Source organism: Sciurus vulgaris (genome assembly GCF_902686455.1).
Source record: "Sciurus vulgaris genome assembly, chromosome: 3".
In the NCBI taxonomy this organism is placed as follows: Eukaryota; Metazoa; Chordata; class Mammalia; order Rodentia; family Sciuridae; genus Sciurus; species Sciurus vulgaris.
The window spans coordinates 73,554,120-73,579,560 of NC_136463.1; the positions used below are offsets into that span (position 1 = coordinate 73,554,120).

Below are 25,441 nucleotides of genomic sequence, written 5' to 3' on the forward strand. Positions count from 1 at the left end.
AATCAGGACTCAGGTAAGCAGAAGAATGACAGCACATGAGTGAATCCCAAGGTGAGGCTCTTATCAGATGCAGATTTTACACATTGATGTGATAAGGTTAGAGGGCCGTATACCTGTATGAAAACATCCAAAAAACATCTAAGCATCCTGACTTTTTGTTTTCTTTGAGCACCCTGACTGGCCAGCACAGAATACTATTACCCCATGTTTATGTTTTTGTGTTGTTTTTGCTGTTTGGTTTTTGTCTGTTTTGTAGTGCTAGGGATGAAAGGCAAGTCCTCCTGCATGCTAGGCAAGTACTCTGCCACTGAACCTCATCCCTGGCCCTATTTACTACTTTTGTTTGTTTTGCAGTGCTGGGGCTCTAACCTGAGTTTGCCTTTTGCATGCTAACTTCTACCTTAAAGCCAACAGTAGCTGGGTGGGCCTCCTGAGAAGAGCACTTGGTTTAGCAGTGGTATAAAATGTCTATACCAGGACCCACAACAAACTGTAGGAACTTCAAATAAATCGCAATTTATACTGAGTCAGGCAATACTTTTACTCTAGTCATAGTTGGAAAGGAGGGATTCATGTACTCTCCAACCAAAATAAGACTCTTGGTCTTAAAACAACCTATCTGGTTGGACTGTGAGAATTTACTTTCATTTGGGCATGACACCCTTATCTGGAGTCCTAAGTTTCAAATTATACTTTTAATTTTTGTCTTAAGATGTTTTATTTTGCTTTTTGTTTTAAATGAAGTATTTTTTTCCTCTTCTCTTGGTAGTCTCGTCCACCTGTTACCACCTCCAATACCATCCCTCCTGCTGTGGTTGCAACTGTTTCAGCCACCAGAGCTCAGTCTCCTGTCATCACAACAACAGCAGCACATGCAACTGACTCAGCACTGAGGTATACTTGGGGGTGTGAAAATGGGGCTATCCTGGTATCCTCCCTGCTGCCTTTCTTTTTCATTTCCTTCCTTTATTCAACTCAGTAAATGTTTACTACATGCTTTTTTGATAGTGTTCTAGACACAGCATAAAACAATGAACACATGAAGAAATTTGTCCTTATAGAGATTCTATTCCCAGAGGTGAAAAAAAAAATTTTTTTTTTCAGTAATGAAAAGAGGTGAGGGTATTTGGAGTGGGAGGGAGGTAGCATAGGAGGCTTATTTCATATAAGGTGGTCAGGAAGGACTTTCTTGGTAAGAATATATTTCAGCAGAAAAGCCATAATGAAAAGAGCTATATGGTTATCTGAAAGAATAGTATTCTAGGCAGCAGGAATCGTTACTGCAAAGGACCCCAAGATAGAAATATGTTTGTCACATATAAAGAACAGCAAGAGAGCCAAAGTAGGAGAGGGACAGAGATTAGGTTAGGAAGTAGCAGGAACTCTAAATCACAGAGGACCTTATGAACACTCCAAGAATCTGGGATTTGCTGAATGTGATGGGAATCCTTAGCAGAGCTGTGCTATAATCTAAAGTTTAAATTGGATCACATTGGCTAATAGATGGCACAGTTGGAAGCAGAGATCATATGGGAGTGTCTACTAGAGTGATTATGGAGGTAGAACTGCATGGTTTGATTCTGGAAGATGAAGGCAAAAGAATTTCTAGAAATTACATGGGAGTGTGAAAGAAGAGGAGAAGTTGGGATTATGGTGGTACTAGTTAGCCTCTGCACTTGAGAGGATAGAAGTGCATTAATTTGAGATGGAGAACAATGGGGAGGAATGGTTTTGGAGATGAATTCCAGACTTTGATTGGGGTCATTTTAAGGTTGTGAAGACTTCCAAGTACCCAAGTAGAGATATTGATAGATGAGTCTGGAGCTCAGGGAAAGATCTCAAAGAGATAATCCAGGGAGATGGTTATAGATGGGGACGAGGGTTATGGGAGAAACAACTCCTGCTGGAGAGGACTAAGAGGCAGGAGTATTCTCTGGGGAGAACCAAGGTTCATTCAGGCAGAAAGGGAAGAGTATATTTGGAGAAAAAGGTTGAGGACATAGGATGTGTCTGTTTTGCTAAAGATGAATTATATATCCAGAGGACACAGGGTGGGTGTTTGAAAAGGGAAGGTAGTACTATTAGGAGATTTACAGAGCCATTCAGAGATAAAATCTGGTTGATGAAAGATGGTCACAGAAGCTTTTCATTAGTGACACTGGGAATATTAAGTTTATTTGTGGAACAACCTAAGTGGCTATTGTCAACAAGTACTTAAAGAGATGTCTGTGCTGGACATAAAGAGTTTTGAAGAGATCAGCATGTGGGCCACAATTAAAACTTTGTGGTAACTTGCGTTTGTCTGTAGTCTACAGAGTTGAAAAAGAGGATCTAGAACAAAAATCTTAAGAAAGTTAACATTTAAACGAAGAATAATGCCTAGGGTTTATCTGTAACACTGAACACTCACCTTCTAGCTGTTTGACATTAAGCAAGTTTCTCAACTTCCCTCATCATTAGTTCCCTCCAAAAAAATAGGGATACTTTACTTTGTGGTACTTTAATATGTTGTTTTAGGTTTAAAGAAATGCAACTGCGCATCATAAAATTGACTACTTGTTCATTTTAGTTTTATGTTCACATATTCCGTTTTTAAAATTAGTATGTTCAAATGGTTTAAAGAAATTCAAAATGTATAAATGGATATATAGTAAAAACTCCTTTTAGAGCTGGAATTGTAGTTCAGTGGTAGAGCACTTGCCTAGCATTTGTGAGGGACTGGGTTTGATCCTCAGCACCACATAAAACTTTTAAAAAAAAATAAAATAGCTGGGCATGGTGCTGCATGCCTGTAATCCCAGTGGCTTGGGAGGAGGCAGGAGGATCACAAGTTCAAAGCCAACCTCAGCAACAGCAAGCTGCTAAGCAATTCAGTAAGACCCTGTCTCTAAATAAAATACAAAATAGGGCTGGGGATGTAGCTCAGTGGTCAAGTGTCCCTGAGTTCAATCCCTGGTACCCAGTGAATAAATAAAATAAAATAAAGGTATTGTGTACATCTACAATAACAACAAAAAAAAGTTTTTATTAAAAAAAATAGTTTTAGGGTATTTGTTTTGAACTGGGATCTCACTTTGTTGCCCAGGCTGGTCTGGAACTCTTGGGCTCAGGCAATTCTCCTGCCTTATCCTCCTGAGTAGTTTGGAACTGTGGGCCAGAGCTACCATTGCCCAGCTAGAGTTGGGGATTTTGTTTATTTGTTTTTTAAACAAGTTATCAAATACCTTCTCCCATGTATTGAGTGCTTCAGTAAAAAAGTGGACCTTGAGTTTGGCCAAATGAGTATACAGTATTCACTCAGACAACAAATACTGCTGTAGGCATTGCCATAGGCACAGGATATGTGTTAGTAAATTACACAGAAAAATCCTAATGATCAGTTGATTTTTTACTTACATCTGTAATTAAAAATTTCTAATATCTAGTTCTCTGAATTCTATAGATAGCAAGTTTAAACAGACCAATTTCTATGGAAGAAATAGAACAAAGAATTCAAAATACTGTCTCCCAGAAAAGCAATAGGCCCAGGTGGTTCAGTAGAATTCTGCCAATTCTCAAATGCCAAATAAACCAATGTAGTGACGTTGGTTCCAGGTATACAAAAAGAAGTAAAATTCCAGAAATTTTTAAGGTAAGTTTTATTGAATGTTAAGTGCATTCAATCCTGTATGCCAGTTCTTTGGCTTTTTATTTTCTTTCATTTGTCACTTGGTTAAATGATATATGTTCTTTATTACTTTCTTCAAAAAGGGATGATTTTTTTCTTTGCGTGTGTATGTGTGTTTACTGGGAATTAAATCCATGGTCTTATACATGCTAAGCATACCCTCTACCACAAAACTACACGTACCCCAGCCCCTAAAAGACCTTATCTTAAAGGACTGATATTTTTAATTTTCACATGCTCAGAATCACTTAACTGGTAGTTGACTAATTTAATTTTTTTGTTGTTTCTATGTACTTTACTTGAGTACTTCACAGGTATTTCTTCCCTATCTTCTAGAGCTGGGTAGTGCTATTGAGATGTCTGCAGCCAACCTGATCTATTTTCTAACCCCTAAAAAGACCTTGATCTTTCTGCTTGACCGTCCAAGAGTCTTTATCTTTGAGTTTCAGCAACTTTACTAAGATATTTTTGTGGTGACTATTGTGTATGATTTGTTTGGAAAGATAGTATACCTTTTTAATCTGTAACATAAAACTGTATAAAAAGTTTCCTTGAATCATAATTCAATTGTTTTATGTATTCATTCTATTCTGTTTTATTGACAAGGGGGCAATTATGGTATGTTGAATCTTTTTGCATGCTTTTTTTTTTTTTTTTTTTTTTTTTTTTGCGGTGCTGGGGATTGAACCCAGGGCCTTGTTCTTGCATGACGAGCACTCTACCAACTGGGCTATTTCCTCAGCCCCTGAATGCCTTTTTTAAAAAAATTTTTTTAGTTGTCAATAAACCTTTATTTTACTTATTTGTATGTGGTGCTGAGAATCGAACCCAGTGCATCACACATGCCAGGCAAGCGCTCTACCACTGAGCAACAACCCCAGTCCATTGTGTGCCTTTCTTTTCTGATTCTTTTAAACTTCTTTTTCTCCTTAAATTCTGCTCGCAATTATCTCCATCCCTATCTGCATTTTCAGCCTGCTGTCTTGTTTTACTCTTAATTTTGCCTTCATTCTTTAAACGACTGAACAATTGTCTTGCTCCTTTTGAGCTCTACTCATATATTTTGTCTCCTTTTGTTGTCTTGTCGTCACTTCCAGTGAGCTCTATTATCTTTGTATTTTCATTTCATAGAAGCAGTTGTCATTAAGTTATAAGATTCCTGGCACAGTTTTCATCTGAAACATAGTGAAACATAGTGAAAGCCTATGTTTCCCATTTCTTTCCACCTTTTTTCTTAATAGCACTTATTTAAAAGTTTCCGTGCTGGTTCCCTTCTAAGTTCTCATCTTTGATTGATTTTTTTTTTTTTCCTGTTTTAATTTTTGTGTATTATTTTGAATCACTTGACCCATCCTACTCTTTCCAAAAATATTGGGTTAGGAGAAATTTTCCTGAATGAATCAGTGTCCTGTGTTTGTGTTCTTGGCCACCTCTCCTGCCAGTGAAGATAGACCACTCAAAGTGGGTCTCACTGCACACTGTCTTCCTTATTCATCTATATCTATGTAATTCCTGGTTTAATCTTATATTCTTTGCTTATTTGAATTGGTCCACATTCTACTTTTCTACCAGTTCTGCTCCCAGTGGTACAAACAAAAGAATTTGCTTTCCTGTGTCAGAGTATGTTTCTTACTTTGAAGAATTTTACTTTGCTGGATTTTATCCCTGAAATTATAGCTCTAGAAATTCTGTGTTCCTTTGCTTCTGGAACCCTGTTTAGTTATCACTTTCTTTTCCAGTTCTGCTGTCCACTCTGAGGTTTGAGATTTCAGGTATCTCCTAATTTTGCCAAAATGGAAACTAAATTCTTTTTCTATTTTCCTTGTTACTGTTCTCTGAAAGGAGAAAATACCGAACTATTAATCTCTGCCTACAGTCCTCTTGTCCTTACTCTGAAGTCAGATGATGACTTAGCTGAACATCAGAAGATGAACATAAGTCCACTTGTTGGAAACCAACCCATTATTTTCTGTAGATGTTAAGTGACTAAATTGGGGCTCTATCACTGGAGCTGCTTTCGGGGTACTTTAAAAAAATGCTAATCATTGGGAGAAATATAAGATCAAGTCAACAAATTAAGGACCACTAATCTGTGTGACCTTATTTTGTGGTAGATGAAGTGTCACACCATGAACTCACAGATGTTGCATTTATTCAGTATATCTTTGAATCTATTTCTTTTTCTCATAGTTGCCTTGAATGTGGCTGGTGAGAACCCCTCAAAGCTATCTTGAGTGTCCTTTTGATGATTCAGTAGTTTTTGAGTATTTGTTTTTGATATGTGATATCTCATGTTCGCTTTACTTTTTCTACTTCTCTAGTCTTGAAGTCAGCCATTTTTCCAAGATCCTGGTTCCTTTTGGTGGAGAATAGTAGTTAGAACCCAAGATCTGGGTGCTAGGGGGTACTCCTTGATTGTGGTGTATCATTACTTTGAGGTTCTTTCTGTGGAGTGGAACTTCCAATTGAAATTTTTTAAAAAATTGTTTTTAGTTGTTAATGGACCTTTATTTTATTTGTATGTGGTACTAAAAATTGAACCCAGTGCCCCGCACATGCTAGGCAAGTGCTCTACCACTGAGCTACAACCCCAGCCCCACATTTGAAATTTAATATCACATTTTTTTCGTGCTTTCTTAGAATTTATATTCATGTACCTTTTTCCTTGCACTAAAAATTTTATTTCCTTAAAGACATTAATGTAACTATTTGCTTCTTTCAAACTTATAAAACTTTATTTAACAGTATATCCTGGAGATGACTCCAAATCAGTATATAGGTCTCCTAACTTTTTCTTTAGTTTTTGCATATGCTGTTCAATGTTGGTAATGGCATGGTCATGCATTGTTTAATAATGGGGAAATGTTCTTAGAAATGCATTGTTAAGCAATTTCATCATTGTGCAAACATCATAGAGTACCCAAACCTAGTTGATGGGTCACTCACTCAGTGTCACCTCTTGATACAGTTAAGAAACAAACATCAGATGTATGAGACTGCTGTCAGTGTAAAATGACAACTTTTACAGTAAACAGTTTTAAATAGTAGGAGTACCCTCTAACAACAAAAAGTATAACAGAATTGTTATTTTCAAGTTTCGTGTATTGTACATAGTTATATGTGCCTTTTTACTTTTTCTTTTCTTTCTTTTTTTTTTTTTTTTTTTTTTTTTTTGGCATGGTACTGGTGATTGAATCCAGTGGTGTTTTACCACTGAGCTACATCCCCTTTTTTTGAGCTACAGCCCTTTTTCTGTTTTGAGACAGAGTCTCACTAAGTTGCTGAGTCTGACCACAAACCTGCTCTCCTCCTAACTCAGCCTCTTGCATCTCTGGAATTACAGGTGTGCATCATCACACATGGTGTGTGCTAAGGTTTTGCACAGCTGGATGGAACCCAGGGTCTTACTTACGTTAGGGAAGTATTCTACCACAGAGCTACACCCCACTTAAGCCCTTTACTCATTTATATTTACATGGTTCCATAATATAAAAGCATAAAAAGATGTATAGTAAGGAGTTACTTTCTCCTCTGTCCCCCATTTACCAAATTTCTGTTTCTTTGCCTTTTTCTTTTTTTCTTTTAGTATAATTTCCATTTCATTTTTTTACCCAGAGGATAGTTTTTCTACAGTCCTTAAGGACTCAGCTTCTTCCATGAACTTCAGTAGTCTTGGGCAGCACCAGCAAATCTAAATTTGGGTGAAGATGTCTGATTTTTTAGTCTTTACAGGAATGATTTCTCTTTTTTTCCCTCCAACTTTCAAACAGAATGTGTATTTAAGGAATTTATGTTTCTTGGGTTACCTTTTCAGCAGACTTACATTACTGTGTTACAGCTCAAAATCAAACCAAGAGAAAACCACACTTGTTAGAAACCAAACTCACCCTTCTTCTCTCTTTGCTGTGATAGTTAATAGCTTTTTTAGTTTCTTCTTTATGTGCTCTATATAATCTGCAGCATTTGTAACGTTTTCTGTATGTTGTTGATCTTTTCACCCTGGGTCTCAACAAACAAGACCACATCCATAAACATCTCGTGAGCCCTTGGACACTGGTCTCCAACTTCATGATGTCTTTGTGATGTAACTCAATTTCGTTCAGAGCTTGTCTAGTAATTTGTGAATCCGACATAATATCTGAGGTGAAAATGGATGACGTCTCGCTCTCTAGCATCTCCTCCAGCTTGTCATCTGTGGTGGTCCTTCTGGTTATTTCCAACTGGCACTATATATGCATCCTTTTCTTTGCTCCCAAAACAAAGTTTGTGCTTCATTGTATTCTGTCATGGCTAACACAAATTTTTGAGGTAGCACTGAATGCTGGGTTTTTTGTATCTGAAATCCACAGATAATCAGTTCCCACTCTCATCCTGATCAAAACTTTGCTCAATGGACTTTAACTTGGCTCGAATTTTGTTAGCAGTTTTCTTGATTTCTTTGTTCAGACCTTCAGGCTCTTTATTTTTCCTCTTGGGTTTGGAGCAGAGAGAATGATGCTGTGGTTTTTCTTTATGTCTTCCACATACTGAGCTATTTTTGCTATACCATTTCTAATCTCCTCCACCTGATAGAAGAAATTGTCTGTAAAATGGTCCTTTTCAATAACAGTCTTGTATCCATCATCATTTTTCCTACACACCCTCAGGTCCGGCAGTCAGTCCTGCATCCTTGCCACCCTCCCTCAGGCAAGCGCTGCCACTTACAAGAATGATTTATAATCAGCCTGCTGTGAATGACTGTCCTTGGGCACACATTGGATGCAGCGCCTGTGCAGCAAATAGACTCTGCATGGATGTGGCCCTTTTTGGCACAACCGTGGTTCCATTTTTCTTTTTTTTGTAATCTTGGAAGCAAAAATCTGAGAGACCCCTTTACCTTTCTAAGGCAACCTGTTAATAGCTTTGGGGGTATCTTCCTAGTATTTCTTTATGCAAATACATTCAGATTCAAAAATTCAGCTCTTATTTTTATCTTTTTCCCCAGAAGAGTGTTTAATTCATATATCCCTTTTTACTTTGCTTTTTTCCATATAACATATTGAAAGCTTTCCATTCTAGCTCTTAGGGTTCCACACTCTTTTAGTAGCAATATGTAGTGATCCCTTGTATAAATGGATTCGAGATTGTCTCCAGTTCTTTACTATCTTAGATAGATCACAGTGAATGGTTATTTGCGTCATTATGCATATGAGCAGAGGGTAAACACAATTTTAATTTTGATATCTATCATCTGATTGCCTTTCTTAGGGTTTATACCAATGTACCCTCCTTCCACAGTCTTAAAAAATCTGATAGGTAAGCAATGATATCTCAGTGTATTTTACATTGAATTTCTCTTTTTAAGGATGAGAATGAGCTGGGCACAGTGGCACACACCTCTACTGCCAGCTACATGAGAGACCAACGCAAAGAGGATTGCTCAAGTCCAGGAGTTCAAGGCCAGCCTGGGCAAATAGTGAGACCTTGTCTCAAAAATAAAAAAAAAAAGAATGAACATCTTTTCTTAAGGAACTTTTTTTTTTTAAGTGAATGTACTGTTCATACTTTTGCTCTTTCCTTTTTTATTGGCTTATTTTTCTTGTTGATTTCTAGAAGGTTGTAGTTTATTAGGAAGATTGTACTTTTGTCTTTGCTTGATAATATGTTTTGCCATGTATGGGAGGTTTGCTTGTTTGTTCATATAGTCAAATTTATCAGTATTTTCTTTTTGTAGCTTCTGGATTTTGTAAGTTTTTGTGTTTCTTTTCTGCACAGTGTTGAGGATTGAATCCAAAACCTCGTGCATGCTAGGCAAATTCTCTACCACTGAGCTACATCCCCAATTCTGAATGCTTTAAAAAGATAGAAAGCTCTCCATACTCCAGGATTATAAAGGAGTCCCCCCATCTTTTTCTTCATGTACATTTCTACTTGCCTTAAATCTTCAAATCTTTTAGTTTCATCCTGGTGTACTGTGATGTAGGGATACTATTTTATCATTTCCAAATGGCTTCATAGTCTTCCCAACATCATTTATTTGGTTTTTTTTTTTTTTTGAGAATCTCTATCTCTTTGTTGAGATAGAGATCTTTTGATCTCTCTTTTGTTGAGATCTTTTGCTTCCTGCAAGTGCTCTTTCAGCTTATTGGTATTATCATTCATTGCCTGCATTTGCTCTCTTATCTCATCTTTTGCTTCGCGAATCATTTAATCATGTATAATCTGAAGTCCTTTTCTGACATTTCCTCCACCATAGTGTCATTGGATTCTATTAATATAGAATCTAGATTTGTTTGGATCATTTTCTTCCCTTGTTTTTTCATGTTGTTCATGTATCTTCCTCCCTAGCAGTGCAGATCTGAGGTATTGCAGATTTCCCCCGATAGGCTTATAGTGGCCCTATAGGTTTCCAAAACCCTTTCTTTAAGGGGAGATCAATATTTGCAGTGCCCAAATCAGACACTATGCAATCCTAGACCAAATAGCCCCTATAAGGACAATAACAAAATTGTCATAATAAACGGAATGAGTTAAAATATTATCTTCAGTAAAACAAACAGATTTGCAATAAGGTCTGCAGTTTCTAATGGAGGACAAAGAGGATGCAGAGGAATGTAGACTGTGGCTGTTAATGGGATAAGAAAAGAATATACAGAAGTTCTAGACAATAGTAAGGATGAGAGTGTAATCAAAAGAAATTGGATGTTAGCATGCAAAAAAGGGAGAAAAAGACTCTGAGGGAACAGGTAAACAAAAGGAAAAGAGAGCAAGAAAAGTAAAGAAATAAAAACTTAAATTTTTTCAATAAGGAGAAAATAGAAAATCTACAGTATAACAGTCAAATAGTAATGAAACCTCCCAGAGTTCAGTAGCCTGATACATGAGAGGTACCTGACAGTGAGCTTCAAGCCTCCAGTAGGCATCTCAGGATGGTATTTGCCCCACCTAAAGATCAGAGCTATGGCTTCCAGGATTATCCAAGATGGCTGCTCTGGCTTCAAAACGTGTTGGCAAATGGGGAGCTACAGCTCAGGGTGTGGCTGTGGTCAGCAGGAGGTCCTGGAGGCAGGATGCGGTTGGTCAGGCAGGGGTCCTGGAGGTGGGGTGTGTTTGGTGTGGTTGTGGGATCCTGGAGGCCTGGTGCAATCAGTCGGTCTGGGGTCCCGGTGATAGGGCGCAGTCAGTTGGTCTGGGGGTCCTGGCGGCAGAGAGCAGTCAGTCAATGTGAGGGTCCCAGAGGCAGGGAGCGATCTGTCGGGCTGAGGGATCCTGCAGGTACTGTAACAGTGAACTTGCAGGCAACAGCAGGCAGCTGGTGCTCCACTGGCGGTCTGCAATCAGTTTGCTGACTGTTGTCGGACAATCGGGAGGTGAACCTCATGCTTTGGGTGATGGATAGGAGTAAGGCAGGCAATGGACAGGAGAGAGGCAGGCAAATGGCAGATATCCTCTGCTTGAAACCAGAGTTACAGAGCGACAAGGAAAGCAGCCTCCCTCTAGTCCGCCATCTTGGATCCGGGAAGCTCTAATCTTAATGGAGGACCAAGGCTGGGCAGTGCTGGGGAATCTTGGTGAAGCTGCAATCAGATCAGCTTAGACAGGAACCTGTTCCTAGCATAAGCTGAAAATAAGAACCTGGGATTGGCACACATACAAAGAAAGCTGGGAAGAGACCCAGTGAGACAAAAGCTCCCCTCAGCCACCTACCTGGAGCACATGCCAAGGGAGCCCAACATCATTTATTATACTCCATTTTCCCCTCTGATTTGATAAGCCAGTTTTATTATATTGTCGTTTTCTTGCCACTGTTACAATTTTTGTACCTTGCTATCAACTAATTGGATTGCTGTCTGTGTTATGCCTTTCAACCATTAGTCAGTCATAACTGGAACTTGATGTCATTTTAAGAATGTCCTTCCATCTGGTAAGGAATGATAAAAAATTGGGGGGAAGGGCCGTGCTTCTATAGTCATAGGTTAAACTGTTGTTAATTGTGATTGCCTGTAATCTTCTCTTGGAAAACTTGTTAGAAATTCATAATGTGAGAAGCTTATTGTATACATTCAGATTTTTCCAGAGTGAAGTGTAATCATTATAATAATGCTCACTCAAGATTGTTATGTAAGACGGGGGTGTAGCTCAGTGATAGATCATTTGTTTACCAAGGCCCTGGGTTTGACCCCCGGCACCACACACACACAAAAAGTTTTGAAGTGTTGATTAACTACCTCATGACTAAGACTTAATTTACTCAGTTTGTGGTATATGTTTATACCTTTCAAAATAAGATGTCACAGTTTCAGGAGAGAAATAGTGAACCATTTACTTCACTGATGTGACTTAAAGACCATGTAATTGGTTTAACTGTGGACTTCACAGACCTATGAAAAGATACAATTTGTGACTGTAATCTAATACAAGATAGTAACTGACCTTGACTGCCTGCACTGTGTCTGTGCAATAGTTATAAATCACATAGTATCTTCTCTGTCTTTTCAGTCGGCCCACTTTGTCTATCCAGCATCCACCATCTGCAGCAATTAGTATTCAGCGTCCTGCTCAGTCACGGGATGTGACAACAAGAATCACACTACCATCTCACCCTGCATTAGGGACACCAAAACAGCAGCTTCATACAATGGCTCAGGTAAAACCAGAGGTGAAGATTCACCTGTGTACTTTGTGCTATAAAACCAGAATTGTGCATAGCTTACCAAGGACCTGGCAGTATGAAAGGAATGATTACTTTTAGACTGGATGGAGTGAGAAATGTTCTTATTTATAACTGTGTTGTGGGGTTCCCCCCACAGAAAACCATCTTCAGTACTGGCACACCAGTGGCTGCAGCAACAGTAGCACCTATTTTGGCAACCAACACCCTTCCTTCAGCAACCACAGCCGGTAAGTCAGTAGCCCTGCTCTCCTTCCTGCTAGGGATAAAGGGGCCATAAGGGGTGAGTGAAATTTTCATTTGTCACCTTCAGAGGAAAAACAACAGGCTAGAAAAATTCTCCTAACTTTTCAAGATTTTTACCAAGGTTTTTAAGAATCTCATGTACAGAGAGACCATTGTTAAAGAATTTCCTTTTTTCCCTCATTTTAGGATCTGTGTCACACACACAAGCTCCCACAAGTACAATTGTTACCATGACAATGCCCTCCCATTCATCCCACGCAACTGCTGTGACCACCTCAAACATCCCAGTTGGTAAGTGCTGTGTGACCTTCACAGAGAAGCCTATGAGGAATTGTTCAGCCCCCTTGTCCAGGCTTTCATGTCCAAGGCTAGTATTATTTTTTGTTGTTGTTTTAAATTTCTGATCTTAAAAGCAACATTGAAGTTGGCTTTAACTTTTAATATTATTTGTCATATAGAGCTGGCATTGATAGGGGAAAAAAAGAGAATAGTGATCTTCAGGTACTAAAAGTAAACTTTAACCCTGGGTTTGACTGCCTTATCAAACTGTGCTTCTTGTATATACTTCATATAGAAATAAGTTAATTTTATTGACGTGGGTAGACAAGGACAATGGGAAAAGCAAGATCTGAAACGAAAACTTGTACACTTCCATAGACTACTTGGGAAAAAATCTCTGGGTGATGCAACTACAGGAAGAGCATTAAGCTTCAAATTGATCACCTTCAGTTGTCATCTGAGTGCTAATCCATGGTATTTCATGATCATCCTGTAATCTATTTTAGTCCTTGTTTATTCCCTGGTTTAAATATATGAATACTATGAATATTTTAAAAGTCTTTGTAACATTCTGGCAGCTAAACTTTAGTCATCAAGAACAGGGATTGTCAAACCTTTTCTAAGACCATATGGTAAACATTCTAGGCTTTGTGGGCCATGTAAGTCTGTGTCACAGATGATTAACTCCGCTTTTGTATCATTTAAACAACCATGGACCATACATAAGCAAATGAGTGTGACTGGGTTCCAGTAAGACTTTATTCATGGACAGAGAAATCTGAATTTCATATCACTTTCACATCATGAAATATCCTTCCCCTCAACTGTTCAAAAATGTAAACCCATTCTTAGCTTACAGACCACACAGAAATAGCAGGCTAGATTGGTACACAGACCACACTTCGCCAATGTCTGTCACCTGTCATTGGGCTGATACATCTTTTCTACCATGTCCAAAGCAGAGACTATGGCTTGGGAGATAGAAAATATAGCTCTCTATGACCCATAAACCATAGGTTTTAGTTTCCAGTGTTTTCTGTCTTGGTTCTGTAATGGTGAGTATGTTCCAAAGATATGAGACATCTGCCCTACTTTTAATATAATATATTTTAGAAGACTGCTTTTTGTGAAGAGGACACACTGACATACTGAACTGTCAGAAGTCTGGTAACCTGACATAGAGGTATGACTTCCCCACCTGCTAGGTCTTTCTTCCTATATAAACAATATAGACTTACAGCTTTATGGTCCCCTCAGTAAACTTTGAAGATACTTTCTTAGAATAATGATAGGACCCAGAGAATCCCCACTCTTCTGTAGATAAGCAGGCCATACCAGCCCTAAAATATGTGCTCAACCCCACAGACAACCTTTAGCAGGGATAGTGTTGCACTGCTGGTCATTCTCACATTATTGCTCACTATGACTTGGCAGTAGAGAAAACAGACTTCTCTCAGACTTTCAAATTAATTCACTTTTGTGAGAAGTTTATTTTGTGTTTATTTTGTTTTACCATTAGTGCACTTTTGTTGGATAAGACTATGGGTTAACTTTTATTGGGTAAGACTATGGGTTGTTCCATATATCCATTTCAGACCATTTTCTGGCTTTACCTGATAGGTATCAGCTGTCAGCAGCGCTGCAAAAACAGAGCTAAGCCTGTTCACTTAGGTTTTATAGCTGGGAGTCTAACTAGGGTATCTGCAGCTATGAGGAAACTTAGACCAGTAAAGAGAAGATGTTACATCCTAAAGGAACTGTCAGGCTTCCTCTTGATACCCGTTGTGAAGAATTGTTTTTAAGAGATTGGTTCTTGTTAGTGTCCCTGTGCTTCTTAAGAGATTATACTGGAAGTAAACTCATCCAAAGTGCTAGAGGACATGAATATGTTCATTCTTAAATTCCATCAGGTTTATGTTCTAGCTTTGCTCTCCTATATAGTAATTCAAATATTTGTTACATCATAATAGAATTCCTCTAAAAAGTTTTCTCAGTTGAGAAGGGAAATCTGAATATATCAAACCGCAAAACATTAATTTTCAAGTTAGGGTTATACATGATGTATTAAAATCACCTAAGTGCATTTTCCATATTGTACTTGCTTTCACCAGGTGAGATTAAATCTTGAATTTAACCATTGTTACTAATAGGAATGTGTTAGGTCATGGGGAAAAAAAGACTGACTCTAAAGTAGAATCTAAGGTCTTTGCCATTTTTTTGTGTTCAAAATTCTGTTACTTTTTTATAGAGTTTAGCCCTTCAAAAAAAAATGTTAGTGTGTGTGGGGTACTGGGGTTTGAACTCAGGAGTACTTGACCACTGAGCCACATTCCCAGTCCTATGTTGTATTTTATTTAGAAACAGTGTCTCACTGAGTTGCTTAGCACCTTTGCTTTTTACTGAGGCTGGCATTGAACTTGAGATCCTCTGGCCTCAGCCTCCTGAGCCACTGGGGTTATAGGCGTGTGCCACCGTGTCCAGCTTCAAAATTTTTTGTGGGTGGGAATGATCTTCAAGGAGCCAGTTTAACCAGGCGTAGTGGTTCACCCCTATAATCCTGGTGGCTCAGGAGGCTGAGGCAGGAGGATCACAGGTTCCAAGCCAGCCTCAGCAACTTGAGTGAGGCTGTAAGCAACCTAGCAAGACCCTTTATCAAAATAAAGAATTGTTAAAAAGGGCTGGGGGTGCCCTTAAGTGCCTTTGGTTTAATTCCTGGTACCAAATTGAAAGGAAAAAAAAAAAAAGTCAAGTTGAACAGGGCCTGGTTGCTATCTTTTTAAAACTATTTAGCCATTTTTAACAGATAATGGTATGAATATATTAGTGAATTATTGAAGTAATTCAGTTAAAATTTTGTAGTTTTTTTTTTTTTCCAATTTTTATTTTCATTAAAACTAAAAATTCCGACTTATAAATGTTGGCATTTGTAAGTTTGCTGCTAGCAAAACTGTTTTGGCACACCAGTAAGAATATATGAGTAATAATATAATTGGACTTTACTATTTGTAGCCAAGGTGGTACCTCAGCAGATCACACATACTTCTCCTCGGATCCAGCCTGATTACCCTGCGGAGAGGAGTAGCCTAATTCCTATTTCAGGGCATCGGGCCTCTCCAAATCCTGTGGCCATGGAAACCCGAAGTGACAACAGGTAGGAGGCAGTGGGCCAGTTAGCTTGCCCAATTGTGTCATTGTTTTGATATTTTAGTAAAATCAAATGTCCCACAAAATATGGTGTGTGTTTGTTTATATTTTCAAATTTTCCCCCTGAAAATAACACATTGGATAATTTCTTTTTCATTGTTCACAGGAAAATGTGGTTTTTATTAAGTCATTCTCTTTTTGATGGATGTTCTAGCATCCATTTTTTTTGTTCATGTATTTGTTTTGAGCCATTCTGAGAGTAAGGGTTTCTGGATTGTGACCCTTTATCCATAAATGCCTCCATTTATGACTCCTAAAACAACACAGTCTCTTTTTTAACCGTACTTAGAGATTTCTGGAATGATTCTTTAGCTTTCCATTCTATTCTTATGTTGACATTGTTTAAAACTATACATAGGCCAGTTGTTTTGTTAGACTATCCTTCAGTTTGGTTTTGTCACATTGTTTCTTCATGATTAGATTCAGGTTATTCATTTTTGAAGGAATTATTATTTAAGTGATGTGTTCTCACCATTATTACATCATCAGAGGGTTCATGCTGTTTGTTGGTTATATTAACATTAATTACTCAATAAAGGTGATGTTTGCCTTTTTTTTTTTTTTTTTCCCCCTACTGTAAAGGCACATTTTTCTCCTCTGTAAACAAATAATCTATATGGAAATACTTTGAGACCATAAATATTCCTGTTCTCCAGGAAACTTTCACCCAGTAATTTTAAGATCGATAATTCCTGGGCAAATTAATTATCAATATTATAGTTGCAAAACATACTTATTTAAAGTATCATTTCTTCCATATTTATTTGGCATTTTCAAATTGAGAAAGTTTCTCTTATATACTCTATTTATTTGAGTATTTCATTTTTTAAAATCAGTCTGGGCATATGAATTTGTTTTATTCATTAATATAAATAATGATGGCAATATATCCATTATATTGCCATATGGCAATATATCCATTATATTGTCATATGGCAATATATTCATTATATTAATGATGGCAGTATATCTATTGCCATCATCTGTTTTGGTGCTCAAATGATCTCCAGTTTGGCCCTTACGGTCCCCGTTAGACTGCTTCTGTAGATTTTACCATGTCTCCATTCTAGCTCTTTATATTCCACAAGTTATTCCAGGTCTTACTGATCCCTGAGATCTGCTGGTTTTTTTCCAGGGAGCTCTTTTGTCATTTCAAAACCAACATCTAGGCATTATCTCTGCTTTTGCTAAGGATTGATATTTCTTCTAGGCTCTTTTGTCAGGCAGAAGTAGAAAGTAACATTTTTTTAACCATTTGAATATATGTTGATACCTCCAGTGTAACTCTGTTCCCTCCCACATCCCAGTTTTGTGTTTCCCTCTCCTACAGTGAGAATCCTATTCAGTGTAGAGTCATTTCAGAACTGGGTGATTTTTAAATCTTGTTATTTGATTTTTAGTGTGTACAGGAATGCATATAAATTTTAATACATTGATCTTATGTTCATCTACCTTGCTAAACACTCCTTTTAGCTCTAAAAGTTTTTAGATTCTCTTAGATTCTTTAAATAGATATTTATTTCATCTACAAATAATGACAGTTTTTTGTTGGTACCCAAGACAATCTGTTTCCAGTTTTCTATATGTATTTTTCTTGTTGTTGTTGTTACCTTAGTTAGAAGCATCCAGTTACAGTGTTACTTATTTCTACTTAAATGGAAATTCTTCTGAAATTTCAGTATAAATTTTGTTAGATACCATCATCAATTTGAAAAAAATTATATTTTTTTTGTCATTTTAAGTTATGAATTGGTATGAATGCTATCAAATTTTTTTGTACATCTTTTGCAACAATTTCAAATGATTGTTCTCTTTGGACTTTTTAATATTGAAAGGTGAATAGAAGTCCTAATGTCAAATCATTTCTATTTTCTGTGATAAACCTAATTTAACCACAATGTATTTAATTTTATATAGTACTTAATTCATTTAAGAATTTTTGCATCCTTGTAAAGAGTGAGATTGATTTATAATATTTTTCTCATACTCTTCCTGTCAAATTTTAGTGTCAAGGCTATAAGTTCAATAAATAAGTTGGAGCTGCGTGTGGTGGCATTGTCTATAATCCCAGCTACTCAGAAGGCTGAGGCAGAAGGATTGCAAGTTTGAAGCCTGCCTTGGCAACTTATTGAGGCCCTGTCTCAAAATAAAAAGTGCTGGGGATGGAGTTCTGTGGTAAAGCGCTTGCATAGCATGTACAAGGCTCTGCATTTAATCCCCAGTATTGACAGGATGAAAGGGGAGGTTAGATCTCATATATTTTTCTCTGGTCTCTGGATGAGCTTGTTTGAGATTGAGATTATCTGTTTCATGTATAGATGATAAAATTTGCCTGTAAAAACAGTCTGAACTTAGTGTCTTTCAAGCAGAATTGAGCAGGGAAGAGTTTTGATTATTGAGTTTTTGTGAGTCAGTTTTGGTAATTGTTATTCTCAGAAATCATCCATAAAATATTATCTGTGTTTTTACATTTAATTGACATAGGTCTTTACAGTATAACTACTTATTTCATAAAAGCTTACATTCTCTCAGTATATATCCCTTGATCTTAGAGTTTGGAACAACAATTGGGGAGAAGTTGGTGTTGCAATTAGGAGGGAAGACAATCAGCAGGATTGGGGGGATAAAATAAAGGTAAAGAAGAAAATAATTTTGTTTAATATGATCTGTACTGTATCTCTAGACCATCTGTTCCTGTTCAGTTCCAGTACTTTTTGCCAACTTATCCACCCTCTGCATACCCACTGGCTGCACATACCTACACACCAATCACCAGTTCTGTGTCCACTATCCGACAGTACCCAGGTATGAGCCCCACTTTTAAGATGGCTTTTCACATTTTTATTTTTGCCAGCAATGAGAAAGAAATTGGTTAGATGGTATTCCTAGTAAGGGATTTAATTACTCTGGCTTTTATTTACAGATTCAGAGAATACCATGAAGTTGCATAGATCACCATCTTTGTGACTTATGACAAGATTGTTTCACTTATTAGTGATATTTGCATAGTTTTATCCCACCCTGAAGATAATCACAATTAACAATTTTAGCTATACCTTAAAATGATAGTACAGTTATATTGAATAAAGCTGTATTTTTGGGGGTTTCTCTTGTTTTGTGAAACACTTGTGTTTTAGATTGTAGTCCAGCTCGATTTGTAAATAGTGAGGCATTTTTCTAATTCAAGAAAAATAATCCCTAAATTTGTGTTTTGTAATATTTTTCTGTGAGGTGCTTACTTTGGTCCTCAGAAAACCTTATGTCCACATTATAGATATACTCTATGGTCCAGTATTACAACCAAAGGCACATGTGGCCATGTGTACTTAAAAGGAGCTAATACAAGTAAGAAACTGAATTTTTAAAAATTTAATTAAAATAGAAGACATTTCAAATATGTTTATAACAACTTAGCAAGGTGAAACTACTTTTTTCATCATGTACTTTATAAACTAGAAATATAGGCTAAGTTTTTTTGATAAAAATTTAGTATCTAAATAGAGATGTGCTTTAAGAATAAAATATATGCTGGATTTCAAATACATAGTAAAAAATAAAATATATTGGCATTTTTTATAGAGATTACATTTTGAAATGACATTATTTTGGATACATTGGGATACATAAAATTTTTTATTAAAATTAATTTGATCTGTTTTTACCTTTTAATATAGATACTAGAAAATTTTAAAATTACATGACTTTATATTTCCATTGGATGATGCTGGTCAAAATTTCAAACATTGTATATGGTATCGAATAGCTTCAGAAATCTCTCAGTTGTTCTGATGACTGAGAAGAGTTGTCATTTTGTATTTGCTTCTCTCCTTGAACAGTGAGAAATCCCTTCTTTCCGTTGCTTTCAGGAATGTTTTTGTTCTCAATTTTAATATACACAATAGATGGGATTTGCATTGTAGGAAAAGAACACTTACTTGTTTTCTCTCCATAAGCTATTTGAAATTGATAACTATTGAATTTCAGAAGTGCCTGTAATCTTATCATTTGAAGCAAAAATTCTTGAACTTGGACCCAAGGGTTTTTTTCAGAAGTTTTAGATATTTAACACAGTTGCCTAGCTAATATTTGGAACTGAATGGCTGATTTTTTTGTTTATTTATTTTTTTGGTACCAGGAATTGAACCTAGGGGTGCTTAACCACTGAACCACATCCCCAGCCCCCCCTCCCATTTTTTTAATTGTTTGAGACAGGATCTCACTAAATTGCTGAGGCTAGCTTTGAACTTGTGATCCTCCTACCTCAGCTTCCAGAGTCCCTGAAATTACAGGTGTGCACTACTGCACCCAGCACTTGTTTACAACCTGTTTCTTAAAATTCACAGAAATATTATAGCAGATTGTAGAAAAACACAGTTGCCAGAACATAGCTTTATGTATTATACATAAAACATTTTGTAGTTTTATGAAAATAGTATATTTTAAGGCCAGTCATTTATAAATATCTGATATAGTGGAAAAAATTCTTCATTTTAAGTGTTTTTCTCCCTTTGTGGACTATGTCTTATCAGAGCTAGCCTTCTGCTGGACATGATGGCATTCACCTACAATGCCAGGAACCAGAAAGACTGAGGCAGGAGGATTGCAAGTTTGAGGTCAGCCTCAACAACTTAGCGAGGCTCGGTCTCAACATAAAAAATGAAGGAGATCCAAGATGGTGGACTAGAGGGAGGCTGCGTTCCTTGTCGCTCCATAACTTGGGTTTCAAGCAGAGGAAAATCTGTTTCTCTATGAGGCAGTCTTTGCTGCTCATGAATTCCCCTGCTATTTACCATTTGTCCACCTTTGTCACCTGCCATCTGCCAGCATATTAACTACTTTTTGAGTGCAGATCACTCACTGACTACCAGCTATCATCTACCATCTGCCCATTTGCCTGCCTCTTACCTGCCCATCGCCTGCCTCCCACCTACCCATCACCCACCGCCAAGGTCCATTTGCCTATCGTCTGCCAGTAGCCTACAGACTGCCAGCAGATCACCAACTGCCTGATGTTGCCTGGAAATCCAGTGTCATACTACCTGCAGGTTTGGTTACATGTGACTGTCACCATTTTGGGACAATAGCCAGGACCTGCAAGAACCCTGGCCTGACCAACTTCGCCCTGCCTCCAGGACCCTTCAGCCTGACTGACCACACCCCACCTCCAGGACCCCTGGCTAGACCCACTGCACCCCACACAAACTCAGCACCCATGCCCCACACTGCAGCTCTCCATTTGCCAACATTTTTGGAAGCCAGTGCAGCCACTTTGGATTATCCTGGAAGCAGAAGCTGCCATCTTTAGATGGGGCCAGTCCCATCCTGAGACCCCTGTTGAAGATTGGAAGCTCATTGTCAGGGCTGCATATTGTCTGTACTGGATACTGCTAATGTTGATCTCCCCCTTAAATAAGAGGTTATGGAAACCTACAGGGTCAATATAAGCTTATAAGGGGGAAACTGTAATACCCCCGATCTGCACTGCTAGAGGAGAAGATATGAGAACAGCATGAATAAACAAAGGAAGAAAGTGTTCCAAACAAACCAAGATTCTGTATTAATAGAATCCAGTGACAGCATGGTAAAACAAGTGTCAGAAAAGGAGTTCAGAATATACATAATTAAAATGATTCATGAAGTAAAGGATGAGATAACACAGCAAATGCAGGCAATGAATGATCACTCCAATAAACAGTTGAAAGAGAGCTGGGGGTATAGCTCGGTTGGTAGAGTGCTTGCCTGGCAAGCACAAGGCCCTGGGTTCAATCCCCAGTACCACAAAAAAAAAAAAAAACAGTTGAAAGAGTAACTGCAGGAAGCAAAGCAAAAGATTATTTCAATAAAGAGATAGAGAGTCTGAAAAAAATCCAAATGGAAAGCCTTGAAATGAAGGAAACAATAAACCAAATAAAAAAACTCAATGGAAAGCATCACCAACAGACAATGAAGACAAAATATTTAATCTTGAAAATAAAGTTCACCAGAGAAGATGGTAAGAGATCATGAATGGAACCTCTAAAAACTATGGGATATCATGAAAAGATCAAATTTGAGAATTATTGGAAGTGAGGAAGGCACAGAGATACAAACAAAGGAATGAACAACCTATTCAATGAAATAATATCAGAAAATTTCTCAAATCTGAAGAATGAAGTGGAAAATCAAATATAAGAGGCTTACAGAACACCAGGTGCACAATATTACAACAGATCCACACCAAGACACATTTTAATGAAAATATCTAACATACAAAATAAAGATAGAATTTTAAAGGCTGTGAGAGATAAGCATCGGATTACATATGGGGGAAAACAATACGGATATCAGCAGAGTTCTCAGCCCAGACCCTGAAAGCTAGAAGGTACTGGAACAACATATTTCAAGCTCTGAAAGAACATGGTTGCCAACCAAGAATCTTATACCCAGCAAAACTAACCTTCAGATTTGAAGACGAAATAAAATCCTTCCATGATAAGCAAAAGTTCAAAGAACTTACAAATAGAAAGCCTGAACTAGAGAACATTCTCAGCAAAACATTCCATGAGGAGGAAATGAAAAACAACAATGTAGGTTAGCAAAGGGAGAAACTACTACCCTAAAGGAAAAGCCAGTCAAGGGAGAAATCAAGTCAAGTTAAAAAACAAAAATAAGCCAAAATGACTGGAAATACAAATCATATCTTAATAATAACCCTGAATGTTATTTCCTTTTTCTGTGTTTCAAAAGGGTTTTGATTTTGTCAATTTAGATGTAAAGAAGGACAGCTCTTTGTGATATAAGCTATAAATATCTCCCTTAGTTGTCTTTTTTAAAAGTTTTATGATGCTTCTTTCCATAAAAAATTGATTTTTATGTAACAAAAAGTACCAGTGAAATAATTAATGACTTGGGAATTTTGAGTCTTGAACGGTTAGATATTTCTTGCTAACTCCAAATTTGTAAAGAAAAAATTTTCAAGTTTTCTTCTTATTACTTAATGGTTGTGTTATTTAAAAAATATCTTTGGTACGTATGGAATTTATCATGGTATATGAGGTAAGGCAGGGATATTACTTTACTTACTCCTATAACATTTATTGACTACTAATTTTTCCCAGTGATTTGAGATGTTGTCCTCTTTATACATTCAATTTTTGTATGAATCTGAGTGTACTTACTTCTGGGCATTCTGTTTTGCTAATAGACCACTATGATACTCTAAAATTATTTAGACTTTTAAAAATGCCTTAATGTGTTTTAGTGCTGGTCCACTTCTGTTTATTTTTTTTCCACTAAATTTTAGCATTAGGTGATATAGCTTAAAACTGTTAAGTTTTCATTGAGACTTAAAGTTACAAATTAATTTACACAATAATATAGTTCTTCTATTTGTAGAAAAGCTATTATTTTTGCCTTTAGTGTATTTTAATTTTTAATATTTCTCATTTTTATTGACAAACATATTAATATATTTTTGTTACTGTTTTATATGAAATCTTTTCTTCCATTAAATCTTCCAAAAGATTTAATATGAATATATGTGAACTACTGATTTTTGTATGTTTATTTTTATACTTGGTAATCTAATTGAGCTATCTTACTATTTGCAGTAGCTATTAATAAAATATCTTGAATCTTAAAAAAAAAAAAAAAAATGAAAAGGACTAAAGATGTAGCTCAGTGGTAAAGTGCCCCTGGTTCAATCCTAACCTTGTAGTCACCTTTTGCATCATTTTTAGTTTCAGCTCAGGCTCCAAACTCTGCCATCACAGCTCAGACTGGAGTTGGTGTAGCATCTACTGTCCACTTAAACCCCATGCAGTTGATGACAGTGGATGCATCACATGCTCGACATCTCCAAGGGATCCAGCCAGCACCCATCAGTACACAGGGTATCCAGCCAGCCCCCATTGGGACACCAGGGATACAGCCAGCACCAATTGGCACCCAGGGAATCCACTCAGCAACCCCAATCAACACTCAAGGGCTTCAGCCTGCACCAATGGGTACCCAGCAGCCACAGCCTGAAGGAAAAACTTCAGGTAAATCTAACTTTTTGCGTGAGAGTTGATATGGAGAACAGAAGTATGCTTGGGTTTTAATACTGGTTTTGCCACTTGCTGGTTTTGTGGTCTTAGGTTATTTCTCTGCACTTTCGTTTCTTCTTTATAATGTGAATTGCTTAGAACTTAACTTTCAGGGTCATTGTAAACATCAGAAATGACATGCACAGAATGCATTTGCACATAGCAGGAAGCATTTTATACAAAGCTTAGTTGAGGAAGCAACTTTTACCTTTATGAGTTGTGTTCTCATTCAGTTTAAGATTTTCTTCAGAGTTGTACATAAAGCTGTAAAATCTCGTATTAATGTCAGCTAAAATTGTCAGTACTTTAGAAAAATGTTAATGGAATAGACATTTTTTTAAAAAGTTGGACTTGGATTGTGACTCAGTGGTAGAGCACATGCCTAGCACTTGCCTAGCACTTGACTAGTACTGGGTTCAATTCTCAGCATCACATAAGAATAAATAAAGATATTGAGTCCATTTATAACTAAAAATATTTTTTAGAAGTAGTGTGCAGTATTTCTTAGCTGTTTCTGTTATGTAGTTAGAAAGATTGTTTCTTACCCTAGGTATTGATCATAAAGATTATTTTTTATGTTAACTATAACATAAAGAGATTAACTTGAAACTAAGAATTTTAGTTGCTACATAGATCTCAAATTTAACTATTTGATCAAAGTCTTGGATTCTTAATCATTCACATATTGTCATAGGGATGGAAATTTCCCATGGTGGCCCACCTCTTTAATAGCACCTGCTAGGAAACTTGTATTAGGTTGACTTTTATGAAATTGCCATTTTTGTAAGTCAAAAACTGTCCAATATGGCATAGTTTCTGATTATGTTCTCATGGTCACCAGTATTTTGGTGCTAACTTTAAGTCTGTAAGTAAAGTATCTGTTGGTTTGTCTTCCTAAAGATAGACTGGAGGGTGGTACCATTTTTAGGAATTGAAGGGGAGTCATATTTTGCAAAAACTGCCTCAGTACATTTCTTGAAGGGTACTTTGGGGCTTGCTATCAAGCCAGCAGATCATGCTTTCTATTTGTGGTTCTTTAATTAGCTTTTCTTGACTCTCAGTTCTCCCATTTTTCTAATAGGAATAATGATGACAAGGATTATGTAAGTAAAAATGCAAACTGAGATAGTAGAGTGAGATACTCTATGTACTTTATATATCTTAGCTCATTTATTAGTGACTGATTATAGAACAAAGGAAAAATAATGATATCAGTCTGTATCAGTAGGCTTCATAGCCTCCCTGACTGTGCTCTCTGCTTTTAGGCAGATGAACATTGTGCTCTATCCGTTATTCTTTTATTTTATTTTTTATTTTTGGAGTTACTAA

The 25,441-nt window shown here is 37.0% G+C and overlaps 1 protein-coding gene and 1 pseudogene across 9 annotated transcripts in view; one reads left to right on the forward strand and one right to left on the reverse strand.

The window, feature by feature from the left end:
- SAP130 (Sin3A associated protein 130) overlaps positions 1–25,441 on the forward strand; it is a 77,528-nt gene that overhangs the window by 15,107 nt on the left and 36,980 nt on the right. For all 8 annotated transcript variants that reach the window (XM_079130436.1, XM_079130437.1, XM_079130435.1 and 5 more), the window contains exons 7-13: positions 770–894; positions 12,146–12,293; positions 12,457–12,547; positions 12,750–12,854; positions 15,852–15,993; positions 18,730–18,851; positions 23,765–24,067. In XM_079130436.1, coding sequence (XP_078986562.1) covers positions 770–894; positions 12,146–12,293; positions 12,457–12,547; positions 12,750–12,854; positions 15,852–15,993; positions 18,730–18,851; positions 23,765–24,067 — 1,036 coding nt within the window. The remainder of the gene's footprint in view (positions 1–769; positions 895–12,145; positions 12,294–12,456; positions 12,548–12,749; positions 12,855–15,851; positions 15,994–18,729; positions 18,852–23,764; positions 24,068–25,441) is intronic.
- On the reverse strand, positions 6,816–8,322 carry LOC306658016 (syntaxin-2-like; annotated as a pseudogene). Its single transcript has one exon. The product of its transcript is annotated as a syntaxin-2-like (transcript).